The sequence below is a fragment of the Plectropomus leopardus genome, chromosome 7 (genome assembly GCF_008729295.1).
Source record: "Plectropomus leopardus isolate mb chromosome 7, YSFRI_Pleo_2.0, whole genome shotgun sequence".
In the NCBI taxonomy this organism is placed as follows: domain Eukaryota; kingdom Metazoa; phylum Chordata; class Actinopteri; order Perciformes; family Serranidae; genus Plectropomus; species Plectropomus leopardus.
Window position 1 is genome coordinate 33,498,970 of NC_056469.1, and position 16,927 is coordinate 33,515,896.

The 16,927-nt window shown below is 37.4% G+C and overlaps 1 protein-coding gene across 1 annotated transcript; it reads left to right on the forward strand.

The window, feature by feature from the left end:
- The first annotated feature begins 537 nt into the window (after window positions 1-537).
- On the forward strand, window positions 538-16,466 carry ctsk (cathepsin K). Its single transcript, XM_042489577.1, has 8 exons — window positions 538-623; window positions 1,939-2,062; window positions 6,706-6,828; window positions 9,178-9,330; window positions 12,827-13,045; window positions 14,250-14,415; window positions 15,438-15,546; window positions 15,727-16,466. Exons 2-8 carry the CDS (start codon window positions 1,940-1,942, stop codon window positions 15,824-15,826), a joined length of 993 nt encoding a protein of 330 aa, XP_042345511.1. The 5' UTR covers window positions 538-623; window position 1,939; the 3' UTR covers window positions 15,827-16,466.
- Window positions 16,467-16,927: the final 461 nt, after the last annotated feature.

Genomic DNA, 16,927 nt, shown 5'->3' on the forward strand with positions numbered 1-16,927 from the left:
GTAACAAGCCTGGACATGTGCTCACTTCAGCATTAGGTTTAAGTGATAAGATAAAAAAGAAAGTTTGCTTAGTGTCCTACAGTTGGGTCTCAAAGTCCATTCACATTAAATACAGAATTATTCTGCAAAATGATTTAGCATGACTTTAAAGCAGACTACAGCACAAAGTTAAAAGTCTCTCCTCTTTTTTCATATTATATTGATTCTTGTACATAAAAGCCAAGAACTAAGCACATGATTTATGCATCAGAGCGTGGTGAAATATGAACAAGTGATGTTTGAGGTTAAAATAAGAATGTAGTTCAAGAAACCATCTTTATTAAAAATCCAAAAGACTTGTTCATTTTTCAGGCGCTGCCCCAGAATGCAGCGGGGTGCTGAGATCAGCCTCTGTGAAGTTTCAGATGCGTGTAATCCGACACCTGACATCATCTGTGTTCAGGATCTTTGCTATTTGAGTGAAACCAGATGTAATTCCCCTGCCTGGAAAAAAAAGGAAACTCCTCCCCAAACCTGGAGCGTACTTCCTCAAAATCCAGCAGATATAAACTCACACGCTGACCTACTTTGGCAGTCAAGGAAGACGCACTCAGAGAACTTCACAAAACTCTTTTGGACTCAAGGTAAAGTTTATTGTTTACTGAATTTTGTGAATTCTTTCTCTGGAACTGTTTCAGATTTTGTAAAATTCGGTCTACGGAGATTCAGATTGAATGATAGAAATGTCTTGCAGTAATTTTAAAGCAAGTTAAAGTTTGACTTTTGACATTCCTTCCGTTTGAGTTTTGGCTGAGATAAATTCATAAGTATTTTTGCCAGCTAAGAAAGTAATTAGCGTTAATAGGATTAGGATTAGAGGATGATTTTGACCCAGTTGGACCTTCATAGAAAGAGTTTTGGAAGTCAGAGCTGCCGTCTGAACTGGGAGCTGCTGTGACCTCTGCAGAGTTAATGTGAGACAGAAAACATATCATTCAAACTATCGATTTATGGTGTAAAATATGATTTTTGAAGCACAAAGAACCCATCATGAGGAGAATTCCTACGAGTCACACAGCTACACGACACAGTGCACATGTTTTTCGTTTTCACTATAAATTATTTGCATAGATCATGTGACCCTGCTATTCAAATGATCACATTTCCTTTCAACCACCCAGGGGTGAAGCCAGACAGGATCAAATCAATGTGTGTAGGAAGCAGACAGCGTAAAGCAGCTCTCTTCACACAGACTCAGAGTTTGTTGTCTGCTTTCGGTTTAGATAAAACTTTACAGATCGATGGGCTTTACTAGAAACAGTGGACACAAATGCAGATTAGAAGGAGGAAGTAATAAAACAAGAGAGAAGCAGGGAGGTGCTAATGAATGACAGATGGAGAGAAAGCAGAGAAAGATGGACAAACAAGTCGGACTGCTGTGATTTATTTTCTCAGGTTTAGAGTTAAAAAGGGCGCAAAGTCAGTTTCTGAAACTCTGATGAGACAGCAAAGGAACTTTTCACACAACAACAACAAAAGGTCTGTGGACTGGTACACATATGTTTTGTGTGAAACTGACAGATGATGTTCATTATCTTCAAATTTCAAGTTTGCAGCAAAGAAAAACTTTGAACAGACTTGAATTCTTGTGCAAGCAGCACAGATCATTAGTTTTCTGACCTCTGGACAGGACGCAGGTTTCATCTCCAGTGTCAGCTGTTGGACGGTTTCCTTGGAAAAATAAACAGCTCCTTGACCAGCTCAGTGACTAAACCATCATGTGACTGAAACTGTTATGTTACTGTAATCCAGTCTGCAGATACCAATCCAAAGTGATGATTCATGTTAGATCTTTTATTCATAATAACGGATCTGACTCTCCCTCCTCACTGAGAAAGAATTCCAGCATACATTCATTTTGCATGTGATGTATATGACCCATGATGCGTTTTCTCTCAGGATGCTGCAGTTTGTTTGCGTGTTGCTGCTGGCGGCGTCGGCTCTGAGCCACCTGGATGAAGCGTCTCTGGACGTCCAGTGGGAGGAATGGAGGACCACACACAGGAGAGAGTACAACGGCCTGGTGAGTCTCTGTCAGTGGGCGGGTTTCTGTCACAGATTTGTGAAAAATTTAAGTGATATTTTTTAATGTTGATAAAACACATTTGCAAGATAACTGTGTTTTCACTGAGTGAAATCTCCTCTGGGGATAACATCCCAGTAACCATGGCAATGGATGTTCAAAACATCAGCAGGTTTATTTCTATTGCAGCCACCTCACTCGCCGTCATTATTTCCAATCCAAGACCACGTAGGCAAGCAAAAGTGGCGAGGCAGAAGTTATTACCTGACTGTCATTCAAGCTTTTCATGCCCACACGTCTGATTCCATCTGGCCACGTTCTCAAGTTACATCACTTGTGCACGTTGCATGTGAAAATCAAACTGACAGTAACAGTAGAGGATGTCAAATGTTCATTATTGCTGGTGGCGTGTCAGTTGTTCCAGAGAAAAACTGCAGCACAGTCGAGTCGACTGAATAATTTTTCCATGGCGACGTTTAAAGTCTTCATTTATCTTGAGTGTCGGTGGCTTCACCCTCTTAGCTGCGTCTGTATGTACGGAGGTATCAATGAGCATTTATCGAGCTCTCCTCTCCGTCTGAAGGCTCTCTGTGTTTACTCTTACCTCCCTCGCTGCGTCTCTCTTTGTGCTTCAGTAAATTGCTCAACATGTGGACGTCTTTGTGTTTGACTCACTGTCTGTCTGCAGCTGACTCAATTTAACGGCCAGTCGATTCAGTGCTAGTCTCCTCTCGCTCTCTCAGCTGGCCTGTCGTCAGTCTGGTGGATATTTATCTGGAGGATGCAGCTCTGTTTAGACAACAGAGCAGATCTTCCTCTCAGGAAGTAACACATGTCCATTCCACTGGTTTTATTGATTTGTCATTTGGCCAACATTCAGTTCGTTCTATATGTAGAGTCTTATTTTATTTTATTTTTTAAGATAGCCTATCATTTTATTTCATTCTGTAACATCATTTTAATTATGATGTTTAGAAATATATTTTTTCCATAGATTTTTGAAAATAGTTTTCTAAATTTACTAATTTTTTGCATTTGCAGAACATTTCTTACCAAATTGCTCATTACCTTTTTCTTCTATGGTTTTAAAAGAAAAGACATCACTTTGCTCAAGGCTTAAAGGTTTAAATACTTGTGAAAATCATCTGGAAGCAGATTTTTTTTTGTTGTTGTTGTGGTGGTGGTGGTGTGCCAGTGGACAGTATCATATCATCGGCATATAAACAGATTTTTCCAACTAGAACATCTGAAGTATTTGTGTTGCAGAGGCAACAGTTTAAAAATTAGCAGAGAGTGCAATTACTGATTTTTTTCCCAGTTACTTTTTACAAAGACGTATAGTTGCTGCCACATTATTTCCCCCTGTAATCTTTTTGTAGTTTATGAAGCATTTACTATAACAAAGCAGCTCACCCTTTTTAAGATTTTTCCCTCTGGATTGAGTTTGATGCTTCATTACTAACTTCTGATGAGAAACTTTGACGAAGCAGCTGCCCTGCAGCTACTTCCTCTAACTTCAACTGTAAAGGTGAATCATAAATGTTAAAATATATCATCGGGTTTTTCTTTTACCAGAAACACTGTAGACTGGAAGAGAGAGAAATTAGTGGCCGGCACCGGTTGCTCTACGTCCTTGTTTTGGCCCGCAAACACGAGACAGGTGGAGAACAGAGAACCAAAAGTAAAGCAAGCACAATGAGAATTTACAGTCGCTTTATCTTTCTCATCTGTACTCGGTATTTTAGGAAGTTCATTTCTAAAAGGCTGTTGTAAAGCCAGAGTGACTCTTTCTGCTTTGATTCAGGTTTTATTTAACCAGGAAGTAAATACAGGCATAAATAGCCAAAGTATCTTGATTTCTTTAAAAACATGGCAAGAGGGCAATGAGCAATGAAATGAAAAAAGAACCCAAAAAATAGCCCAAAAACCCAGGAAAATTACCTGAGAATTAGATTAGACCAATTAGATTAGGTTTTTAAAAAATCAAGGCAGATTTGGTAAATGTGCTTAAAAATTATAATAATTCTGTAACATAATTTTAAATATGTAATTACGATTATTATAATTACAGTTTTTTCCCTAGCTTTTTAAAAATAATTTTGTAAATTTACTTATTTCTTGCAATTTGTAGAACTTTTCTTATAGAGTTGATCATTGCCTTTTTTTCAGTGTTCTTTTTTTTAAAGAATTGGCACAACAAAAAGATTATTTATGATAATTATAGTTTTCCCTAGCTTTTTTTCTTTAACCCCAGACATTATTTCCTCACTGTTTGTTTGTTGACCATCTTACCAAGTTTCCTACCAAAGAAATCAAACCAATTTGCTCAAGGCTTAAAGGTTTAAATACTTGTGAAAGGCATCTGAAACCAGCACGAGAAGTGATGTTGCTCCAGGTTTTAAAGGGTTAACATGGCTTCAACAACTGATATCACACAGAAAAAATGTCTTTCCAAGGCTTTATAATTTAGTTTTTAATTGAGGTCAGCTTAAGCCATCAGTTTTTGTATTTTATTACATGCAGCAGTCAGCTGCTGTCACAAACTTCCCACAGTGGAAACTCCTCTCACCTCTAAATTTACCCTCCTCTTTCAGTTTCACCGTCGCTAAAATTTACAGTCATCTTTTTTTTAAATGATTTATTTCCAGCTGCTGGCAGTGAAGAAGGAAATGTAGTTCAGTTGGTGTTAAACCAGAGCTGACTGCAGATTTCCGTCTTGAGCGCTCACTCAGCATCTGTTACAGTATCCCTCCGCGCTTCACCTCTGGCGAGAGGTCACCACTCCACAGCTGTGTTAGTGTTTGTGTGTGGGTACAGATGCACGTGTGCAGTTTATTTACAGTGCTGCATGTGCCGGGGTGCATGCACAGTATGTAAACATGTGTGTTTGACGTTGCTTTGATCTGTATCTGCGTGTACATGCATGTATTTATTTGAATGTGTGTGTGTGTCCATGTGTTCATTATGTGGTGTATTATTTACATTTGTGCAGTCAGCAGAAAGACAGCGCAGCTCTCTCGCTCTCGCTCGCTGTGATTTTAATCAGTATTCATCCAACAGTTCGTCTAATTCAGCCTCCTTGAACTGACATCACCGTAATAGAATCAAAGTCTCCTCGCATCATTTGCATTTTCCATTACTGAAATGGATATCAAGATAGAAATAATGATTATGGTTATGCTAATGGTTGTTAAGACCACGAATACTAAGTAGAGCATGGAGGTTTTTTAAGTAACTCAGCGAGCGCTTTACTCTATCTTATTCACATGTTGTGATGGAGAAAATGATCAGTCTCACTCGTAGCTCTTAATAGACACTTTGTGGTGATGAGATACAAATATTCTAAAAATGAAGGAATAAAGAATATTTGAACACAGCTCACGATAACATTGGACAGTTATGTTGCTATATGAGATGTACCAGGGAAGATGTATGCTCACTTTATGTGCTCTGCTTTAATTGGCCTAATTAATGAAATGGTGCTATAACACAGACAGACTTGCTAATTAAAATATAAATTTGCCCTATTTGCCCAAATTAATTTCTTGTAGCTGTCAGGTGTTAACACAGGAAGGAATGAAGGGAAATAAAACTTAAGACTGAAATTATGGTGATTAAATCAAATCTGTGTATGTTTTGATCTCCTTATGAAACCAGTCAGGTGAAAAATGTAAAATGATTAAAATCTTCTCCAAATGTTGGTTAGAAATGCAGACTTTTATTGTCGTGTCTGACTTTAACCCTTTTAAAACCTGGAGTAACATCACTTTTCTAGCGCTGCTTTCAGATGCCTTTCATAAGTTTGTAAACCTTTAAGCTCTGAGTAAATTGATTTGATTTCTTTGGTAAGAAACTTGGTAAGATGATCAACAAATTGCAAGAAATAAGTAGATTTAGACAATTTGATTTTTTAAAGAGTGAGGAAATAATGTCTAGGGTTTAAGAAAAAAAGCTAGGGAAAACTATATGATTATCATAAATAAATTTTTTTTAAATTATGTTACAGAATTATTGTAATTTTTTAAGCACTTTTCCCAAGTCTTGTTTTCCTTTTGGGTTTATGTTTTGTTTTGTTTCATTTTTTTAGGTAAATTTCTTGTACTGTTTACAAATGTATTGCACATTTTTTGGTCATATTTTCTGTCATTGCTCTTGGCGTTCCTCTTATGTTTATGTTATGATTTACACATGAAAAAAAGTTGAGAAACTTGGTAAGAAATATTCCACAAATTTCAAGAAATTAGTAACTGTCTTTTAAAAAAGCAATGCAAATAAATGTCAAGGGGGGAAAAAAACACAAAAGCTAGGAGATAAAACTATATTCATAATTAACATAATTACATATTTAAAATTATATCACAGAGTTAGACATTTTAAACACTTTTTGCCAAGTCCTGCCTGCCTTGTTTTTTTCTTTCTTTTTTTTAAACTAATTTTTAGGTAATTTTCTTGTACTTTTTACTAATTTCTTACTAATTTTTAGGTTTTTAAGTTGCTCACTGCCTTCGTTCCATGTTTTGGGGAGAAATCAAGGCAGTTTGCTCAGATTTCAAAGGTTTAACCAGCCTTCGGTATCCCATCATCCTTTGTAAACCACCCAGTGTGTTTCTGTTTTGACTCAAACGTGCACTTGTGTGTCTCAGGGTGAAGAGGAGATCCGCAGGGCCATCTGGGAGAAGAATATGCGTATGATTGACGCTCACAACCAGGAGGCAGCGCTGGGCATGCACTCGTACGAGCTGGGGATGAACCACCTGGGCGACATGGTGAGTCCGAGGCGCTCCTGCACACTCTGGGACTCATTTCTGTTTTTTTACTTTGTGTCACAGTGGAGGACAACTGACTCCGTCTGTAGGAGTCTTCATGAGGGTTTGACGGAAAGAGAAACATGTTTCTCCTTCCTTCTCTGTCATGTCTGGCCTCTTGTAGTCTCCGCGCTAGAATTCCTGCAGTTTCTCTGTCTAAAACAAACACAGCAGGCGATTAAAGCAGCCGTAAACACCAAATAAAGCAGTTATATGTTACAAATCTGTGAATCTCGTTTGTGGTTTGGCATCTTGGGGACAGCCACAACACGCTCACCCCTTTTCTCTCATCAGGTAATATGCGTTCACCTTTTTCTGCTCCAGACGCTAGGGACCAACTGAGCAATACACATCATTCAAACATCATCTTTAAGCTTTAGTCCTGTTATAGAACAGGATTTATCAGCTACATACAGCCCATTATTGTAAAATAATCATTAAATATGTTTAAAAATACAGTACATCAAAACCTGGAAAGAGTTAACAAAAGTTGTGCACACCCGCGTTTACATTATGAACAGCAAAATTTGACTTTTTAACCTTGAATAACTGAAATCTTAAAGTCTAAAGGCAAGTAGATGTATAATAGACATTTATTAAACATTTTTTCAAACCCTTCCTCTCCAAAAAAAATAGACTCTGTGATTCAAACTGATCAAAAACCAAATAAAAATCAATGTATTTCTGATACATTTTGGCACAATGCTGCGAGTCCAACACATGCTAATGTGAAGTCAGCTATTTTTTTTCTCTGATACGTCAATATCCAGACATTCAGGTTTTCACTGGAGGCCAAATTACCCACAAAGGTCGCTTCCTTTCCAAAAGAAATAGATCCTGTGATTAAAAGTGGTAGAAATACTGAATTACACTTTCACGTTACAAACATTGTAACTCCAGCGCTGCTCATTGCAGTTGGCTGCCTTGAAAATACAAATGCCCCCATCTAGAGCCAGTGTGTGGTTTGTCCGTTTTGGGCCACTGTAGAAGCATGGCGGTGCAACATGTCGAATTCGGGACCCAATCCTTCAGAAGAACGGCTCATTCTACGATAACAAAAACACAATGATTCTTATTTTCATCTGATTACAGGATACATTAAAGAAAACAGACTGATTATACTATATTCCATTTCTGCCAACATATCCCCTCAAATCCTGCACACCGGAGCTTTAAAGAAAGACTAAAAAGATCATATGATTATTCAGAAATGGTCGATTAATTGTTGCATCTCTAAAAATCAATCAGCATTGATCCTTTCCTTACAGTCTGAGAATAAGCTGCTATTAGCATCTTGACAATCGATTTTTCTGCAAAGTGCATTCATTAACAAAAAGCCTGTTTCTTTTCCCGCCAGCGTCTCACATTATAAACACAAACACACTCCATGACGTGACAAAAAATATGGAAAAATGTCTAGAAAACTTTATTCAGAATTCTTCTAATTATGAAAAATATTTAATCATTCTACAGAAAAGAAATTGATTTTATTTTAAGCATTTTTGTAAAGCAATTTTCTTGTTTCTTTTATTTCTTATTTTATTTTTATTTATTTATTTATTGCTTATTTTCAGGTAATTTCTTGTAACATTTTGTTAAGTTCTTGATAATTATTTAGCAATTTCTTGTTCCCCATTGCTCAGGTTTTAAAGGGTTAAGAGAAGATTTGTATTTCTAATGTTGATGATCTCTGTCCTGCAGCCTGAGCTGTGATGAAAGCACTGGGGGATTCTGATAGTAATGAATTTTAGGGGGATTTTTTGAGGGGTTTTTTTTAATAAATAAATGCTTGTATTCATATCACCAGCAGTTTCATTGTGACAGTCAGCAGGAGTCACTTATTTAAATTCCTCTTGTGCTCCTCTGATCTTCTTTTATGTCACTGTTTTGTAAATCTTGTACCTCCCTTATTTGCACTTTTAAGCCCCTCTGGAGGCGACTTTTTGACATTTGTACACTTCAGAAAAATGACATCTCACTTTGGAGTAAAACTGTTAAACCCTTCTCTTCATGAAACACTTTTTATCCTCCATCAGCAGCTGAATCAAATCCTCCCCGTCCCATAGATCTTTTTTTACTTGGTCTTGTCTTAAGTCTAAAAATAAATCCTCTCTGTTCTCTTCTCCTCTGCCTGTCCCACAACATTTCTATCTCACAAGATTATTCCAGGAAGTGAGGAAGGTTCCATACCATCTATTGTTGGAGTAGAGCAACCTGTTACTCTGAACTTTTGCACTCAACATGCCAGAGTAGTGTTTTTGATCAAGCAACTCAACCTGCTGTCGCATTTCTTTGTCTCCTGCTTCTCAGACCTCAGAGGAAGTGTCGGAGAAGATGACCGGCCTGCAGATCCCCGTGAACAGGGAGCGCAGCTTCACCGTGGATCTGGACAACTCTTTGACCAGGCTCCCCAAATCTCTTGACTACCGCAAGAAGGGCATGGTGACGTCAGTGAAGAACCAGGTCAGAGATCAGCCAATACGCAACACCAATCAGCCCTCCAATATTGAAAACTGCATCTTGATTTGATTTCTTTCAAAAACATGGGAAGAAAGCCATGACCAACATGAGAAGCAAAAAAAGTTTTCTAGACACTGTAGCTTATTTTTAAATGTCTTAATACTAATTTCTTGCATTTTGTGAGACATTTCTGAAACATGAGAAAATTGGGTTGATTTCTTTCAAAAATATTTGAAGAAATCCATGAGCAGCATAAGAGGCAATGACCTAAAAATTAGCAAAAAAAATAAAATAAATACACATATATGTGTGTGTGGGTGTGTGTGTGTGTGTGTGTGATAATTACCACAAACAAAAAAAGAAAAATAAAAGAATATTGAAGTAAAAAGAAAACAACAAAGACAGAAAAGTGGAATTGTATGTCTAAAAATAATACTAATTTTATAATATATTTTTAATGTATAATTAAGAAAATAAGCTGTAAATGTAGTTTTCTACACATTTTTAATTTATGTTTAATAAATGTCTAAATACTAATGTCTTGCATTTTGTGAGACATTTCTAAAACCTGCGCAAACTTCTTTCAAACACATGAGCGACATGAGAAGCAATGACCCAAAAATTTACAAAAACTCTAACTGAAGAAGAAGTTCCTATTTTTGTGACTTTCATATTCCCGTCAGAAGTTACTTAAATGAATGTAAAAACAGAAGTTGTGTCGGGTTTGGCAGGTGATGGTGTGTGTTCGGGGAAAACTGAGAAAAAAATTCCCGATGGCTGTTTCCAGGCACAACTTTGAGAAGGAAAAACAAGCGTTATTGATTTCTGTGGGGAGATGAAGCTGCGGCAGGCAGAAGCAAAATAATGACATCAACCGGGAACATGAAAAAATAAACTGTAAATATTATAAGAGAAATACAGTCTGTGTTCCAAGTAGGCATTATTGATCTGAAATGACAAATACTAAAATAATTCTTTAAATTAAAAACACTTAATATGTTTTTGCTCCAGTTTTGTTTCACGCTTCAGAAAAGTGAAACAACCCAATTAGTTAGTTAGTTAGTTAGTTAGTTAGTTAGTTACTTAGTGTTCAACCTGCCGCAGGAGACAGCCCGTTCTCGCTGCTGCTGGACTCTGAAAACAAAAGAATATATTTTTTTATGAAATGTAATTAGTCATTATGAGCAGATCAGACAGCCAGGTCTTATTTCAGTAAACAAGGGTCGAGCAGAGCAGGAAGTAGATGGAGTCGCCTCCATCTGTGCTTTTTGCCAGCAGCAGAATGATGTGATGTTTTCTGAGAGCTGAAACTGAAGCACAGAGGGCTCAGCAGGGTTAATATTTTATTTTCTATGTTATTTTTAAATGTGCTTTTTAGTTTTTATTTCATATATAATATTTTACTTTTTTATTTAGTTTTATTGACTTTGCAGTTCAGTTTGAATGTTTCTGGTTAACCAATTTTTTTTTTAAAATATTTTTCTAGTGATGCAAATAGATTTTTGTATATGTATTTTCTCCAAATTAGGTACAGTCAGACACACTCACAAAAAAAGAGTTCCATACTTCTCAGAAAAAAAAATCATCTGTTTTAGAGGTAGTTTTTATTTTTATCTTTATTTCAGATAGATTATGTTATAACTAATTCAATTTTATTAATTAATTTTTCATACAAATATTCAGTCAAAAGTGCTTCACGTGGCAAAACTGAAATAACAGCTATACATAAAGTTTTGCAAGACTAGAAAATTACAACAACAAAAAAATGGAAAAGTTTTTAAAAGATCTAAAATCTATAAAAATGCACAAAACAATGCATTTAATTTTGTTTAAATTTTTAGCAATTTATTTTTTGTTTAAATGATTTATTAGAAATTCTATATAAAATTCTATAAAAATGCACAAAAATGAAAAAGTATTAATTCCAGGTGATTTTAGAAGAAAAATGTAAACAATATTGTTATTTTAGTTTCTAAATATTGTGATTTTAATAATAATACCATCTGTAAATGCAGTTACAGTGTATGTGGAGGAGGTCATTGCCCTCTGGTGGGTGGAAATCAAAATGCAGCCATGAACAGGATTTATGAGCTGTTCTTGAGCTTCCTGTTGTTCATGAATGATGCAGCAGTGTGGCTCTCTGCATACTAACAGCCTCCTCCCCGGCTGCATTTATCATCAGCTCAATTGTGTTTTTGATGTTTTGTTTGTTTGAGGCAGATTTCAGCTCTAGCAGAGTTCAGAGCCGCATTCACGACCTCCTCCAGTGAAAAGATGCGATTACACATTTACTAACTTTTAATTGGAGCATCTCTGAGCAGCGTTTTCCTCCAGGAGGAGCAGCCGAGGTGTTCTCTCTCAGACTCTCAATTTACAGTCAGACAACAACTTTGAAGGTGTTTTGCTTCTTCATGACTGAGAGCACAAACACAAACAGCAGCAGAGGACACAGTTTTACTCTTTAAACAGCTTCAGTATTCAGGTCTCATCATTCTGTTTGATGCAGACTGAGATAATATGTTTTATTAAACTCATATTGCTGCTCTTAGCCAGGACGATACTGAAATATTTGTTCAGGCCACATTATAAAAGTACTTTAATAATAATAACTTTATTTGTATAGCACCTTAAAAACAGAGTATACAAAGTGTTTTGACAAACAAAGCAAAGTAGAACACTCCTATTAAACACAAGCAAGAAGCAACTAAGGGAGAGTTAGACTAAAATTTAAAAAAAACTGATGCAAGATGCAAAACATAAAATGTCAATATAAAATAATACAAAGAAATAGACCACAAACAACGGATTAATAAAAATCAATAAAACCACAAATAAAGGGAAATAAAATAGATAAAACATAAAGTAAAAAGGTCAAATGAAAATAAATTGAAAAAGATAAAATAAAAAAAACTATTGCCATCATATTCACACTTGTTTTTGTTTTTTTTCTTTTTTCTTTCTTTTTTCTTTTTTGCTAACTTTTTACTCATTTCTTGCTTTTTAAATTTTATTTGATTTTATTTATTTTATTTATTTATTTATTTAGGCTATGTGGTGTGGGGGTGGGTTGCTTGATTCCTTCTCCGCATGTTTTTGAAAGAACAGAAACCAATTTGCTCAGCTTTTGAAGGGTTAAAACACAATATTAGCGCCTCGGACATGTCATGTGAGGGGTGTTTCCGTACAGCCTGATCAAACATCTTATTTCTCTCTGTGACATGAACACACTCGTCCTCCTGTGAGCCTGCACCACTCACACAAAAAGAGACATTGTGTTATTCAAAAAACATTTCTGTGTGTTGAGTCAAAGCTGTCAAAGTCTGCCTCCCTGTGGACGGACAGGAGAAGACACAAGCTTTTGTTTTTCATGTCTCATTTATCAGTGTGATTTCCTCGCGTATTTCTGTTTATTTCTCCGCTTCCTCTTATATTTCTCAGCAGGTCTTTATCAGCTGCTGTGTGCACAGTGTATCATCCGACTCTCCTCTCTTTGATTCAGGGCGCCTGTGGCTCCTGTTGGGCCTTCAGCTCAGCCGGGGCCCTGGAGGGTCAGTTGGCTAAGACGACAGGTCAGCTGGTGGATCTCAGTCCCCAGAACCTGGTGGACTGTGTCACAGAGAACGACGGCTGCGGAGGAGGATACATGACCAACGCCTTCAAGTACGTGCAGGAAAACGGAGGCATCGACTCTGAGGAGGCGTACCCGTACGTCGGAGAGGTCAGTAAATCCTGCACCTATCAAAGAAATATTTAGATCCAGTCTATATATCCGATATAGTCGAGGATAAAATAGATTTATACTCGACTTTCACTTCAGTGGGTCAGATTTTCAGTCAACTTAATAAATTATCACATGTCCCGAGACGTGAAGCGAAGTGAGGTCGACCTCGCTGAGTGTTTCGTTTCTCCTTCCTGTTGTGTGAAACACGTGTTCCCCCGCTGCTGGTGCTGTGACTTCCTGTTCTGTGACCACAAGCTGCAACTAGAGCCAGTCTGAATACCCGCCAGAGTCTGTTTCCAGAGTCTGTTTCCAGAGTCTGACACTGTGACACAACTGCACCGCTGTGCTGGCAATGTGCAACATGAAAAAAAAAACTGATAACAGGAGTGGAGACAAACTTAAGATGAATGTCCTACTTCTATTTAATAATTAATCATGCTAGTTTTATATGATACCAAATAACTTTTTTTTAAAAATCACTATCAAACCAGAGCTGTAGACACAGACTGAACCTGCCATGTTCAGCAGTCCCGATGTCACACTTTACCCAATCACCTTTCAACACAAAAAGAAAGAAAACCAAACACTTTGTGACCTTTAATCAGCACAAATGGAAATGATTCAGCAGAAATGAAGAGAGAGTTTCCTTTTTAGTCATCTGCTGGTGATGAAGGAAGAAAAACAGCTGGTTCTTGATTTCTTTGTTTCTTTGTTGTTTGGATTTTAGAAATGTTCTGCCGCTGTGATCACACATGTCCTGAGAAGTTTGCATGTCACAGTAAATCTAATGTTCAGTGTACAGACCTGCAAGTAACAATCAATCCCATAATTCAATTATTCAAAGATTTTTCTCAATTAATTATATCTTCCATAACACACCAGAAAACAGAAGACATTTTTTTCAGATTTTTCAGCAGATTCTCATATTTTGAAAAGTTTCTGTGATATTTTCTGCTGATTTATTTTTGGATTATTCACTTTTTGTTGCATTTCTGTAAGTTTTTGCTTCGTTGTTTAAAAGAATGAATTTCTTCATATAAAGACACTTAAGTCTGTAACCGTGACCCCGCTGTGTCCTTATGTAACATTTTCTGATTGTCGAAGGTCTTAAATTTCAGGCCCTTTTTGTCAGTTGCAGAACTGCAAATAACACTTTCAGCTTCACCTTTGACAGTTTTTTTTTCCTCTGTCATGTGTGCAGGACCAGCCGTGCCGCTACAATTCATCAGGCATGGCGGCCCAGTGCAAAGGCTACAGGGAGATCCCAGAGGGCAACGAGCATGCGCTGGCCGTCGCGCTCTTTAAATACGGTCCGGTCTCTGTGGGCATCGACGCCACGCTGAGCAGCTTCCAGTTCTACACCAAGGGTCAGTGAGACGCTCCTTGTTATCATATGTATCATTTTATGGAGATAGAGACAAACTGAAATCGTTGTTTGTTTTTAGCTCACACAACATGCTCAGGGTTCGAAGGGTTAGAGCTTCTATTGGCTTCTTTTTTAACAAATCTACATGATGTGATAACCAACATGAAACCAGAAACTTTAATCCCACAAACTGTCCTGATTTCTTTCAAGAACATTAGAAGAAGACAATGTGGAACTTTCCAGGAAATAACCCAAAACATTGGCAAAGGAAATAGTAAAAGTTACAAGAAAAATTCCTGATTTTTTTTAAGTGCGGAATTAGTATATTAATATATTTCTGTAACATATATTTAAATATATAATTATGATAAATATGTATGCATTTTATATTTTCCCCCTTTTTTTCTTCTTTTGTTTTCTTTGTTTCTAATGTTTAATTGCTTGTGAAAGGCGTCTGAATGCTGCAAAAGAACGCTTATGTCAATCCAGGTTTTAAAGGGTTATGTACATTATGTACTTTACCCATAATCCAACCTGCAAGCTAGGATCGCTGATTTGTAAAACCTTCTGATTGTACTGTGAATGCTCAGGAGAAATGTTGTAAAAGTCAAAGTCAAAAGTATTTTTACTTCATTACATTACAGCGCTGCTTGGTTTGTAGACGCAATTTTGATGAATGATTGTGGTGAGGTCTCAACCAATAGGCTAATAGACCAGGGCGCAAATGGCGGACTCCACCACAACCACAGGAGGATCACTGGATATGAGTACTTTAAAGGACGATTGCAGGAAAACTTCCAATGATATAAAAAGTGTTCACGATTTCATGAAGATTTTAAGGATAATAAGTTTGAATGGAAACGGTGAAATTCTGGCAGATTGGAGATTTTGTCATCCAGAGCAAGTTTCAAATTTCCACAAGTTAACTGTGAAAAATCATTTTAAAACCTCTGTGAGCTCCACATGCGCCGGCGTGTTTGTGTTTCTCAGCTCACTGACTCTTCCTCTCCGTCGTGTGCTCAGGTGTTTACTACGACCGCAACTGTAACAGTGAGGACATCAATCACGCCGTGCTGGCGGTGGGCTTCGGAGTGAACACCAAGGGGAAGAAATTCTGGATCGTCAAGAACAGGTGGGACATGTCAGCTGTCTGAGCGGCATCAGGTGGCTCATGAGGCCGCCAAAATGAAACGACGGCCTGTTTGTTAGCTCGGCGTTGATGTGACGCCGTCTGTTGTTGGTGACAAACTGAGAGCTGAGATGACTCCTGGCCACGTTCGACTCTCATGTGTCTGTCTTTTGTCTTTGACAGCTGGGGGACGGAGTGGGGCAATCAGGGCTACATCATGATGGCACGCAACCGCGGCAACCTCTGCGGCATCGCCAACCTCGCCAGCTACCCGGTCATGTGAGGACGAAGGGGCTTTGCTCAGACGACTACACACAAAAACACGTTTGAAAATGTACAGAGTTCATTCTAACACTGCAGCACTACAGACAGAAACAGCAGATTTACAAAGGTTTTTTTTAAACAGAGCACAATAAAAAGAAACTCAAACTGGACTTTTTTGGAATGAAACTCTTCCACGATGAAAAAGGGCTACATGTTGAGTCGTCTTAATGTCCTTAAAAACATTGATGAGGATGTCTGGTTATCTTGAGGTCACTGAAGCACTTTGAACCCTCAGAGACTTTTCAGTTTTATCTTCAGAGCAGCAGACGTCCGCTGTGGTCGCCTCCAGAAACACTCGGCGCCTCCGGGGCCGAGTGTTAGGAACCCGCGACCAGAACATGGGCGAGTTTGGTGCCGAGTTAAATCTACAAACACCACTAACATATCACAGCCGGCTGCAACAGTTTCAGCTTTACTCTGAGTTTAAATTGATGTCGACAGGAAGCATTGCTGGGCGATGGGAGCTCCTCCTTTCCTGTTGGAGCATCACTTCCTTAAATTTGGTTTTCTCTCGACTTTTGTTTTGTTTTTGTGTTCAGCACTTTTCTGATGATCAAACTGATGTTTTCTATGAATAAAGGTTTCATTTTAAAGTTAAATGCATCGTTGATTTTTTTTTCGAGCCAACACCCAACAATTAATAATTATTTCCACTGAAAAAGTGCAAGAAAAAAAAAAGAACACAATGACTAAAAGATATTTTACACCCCCCAGCCTACAAACAAATGCTTGTCATCTAAGAAAGAGTATTTCAGGAATTAATCCTAAAACCCAGAAATGAGATAGCATGTTAGCACTTTCTTTTCCCCACTGTCAAAGTCAGGGACAGATTTCCATCATCCCTCAAATCACACAAATTTAGATTTTGAATATGAATACATCTCATATAAATTTCAGGAAAAAAACAACCCAAACTATTTTTTTATTTTTTTGCAAAATAAATAAATAAAAATTAAGAACAATGTAAATGTGATTTTTCCTTTCAATCAGATGACAAGATCAATATTTGGTTGAGAGTGAAAAGCAAATAAACAGCATTGTCACTCTGTTTTTTGGTTGC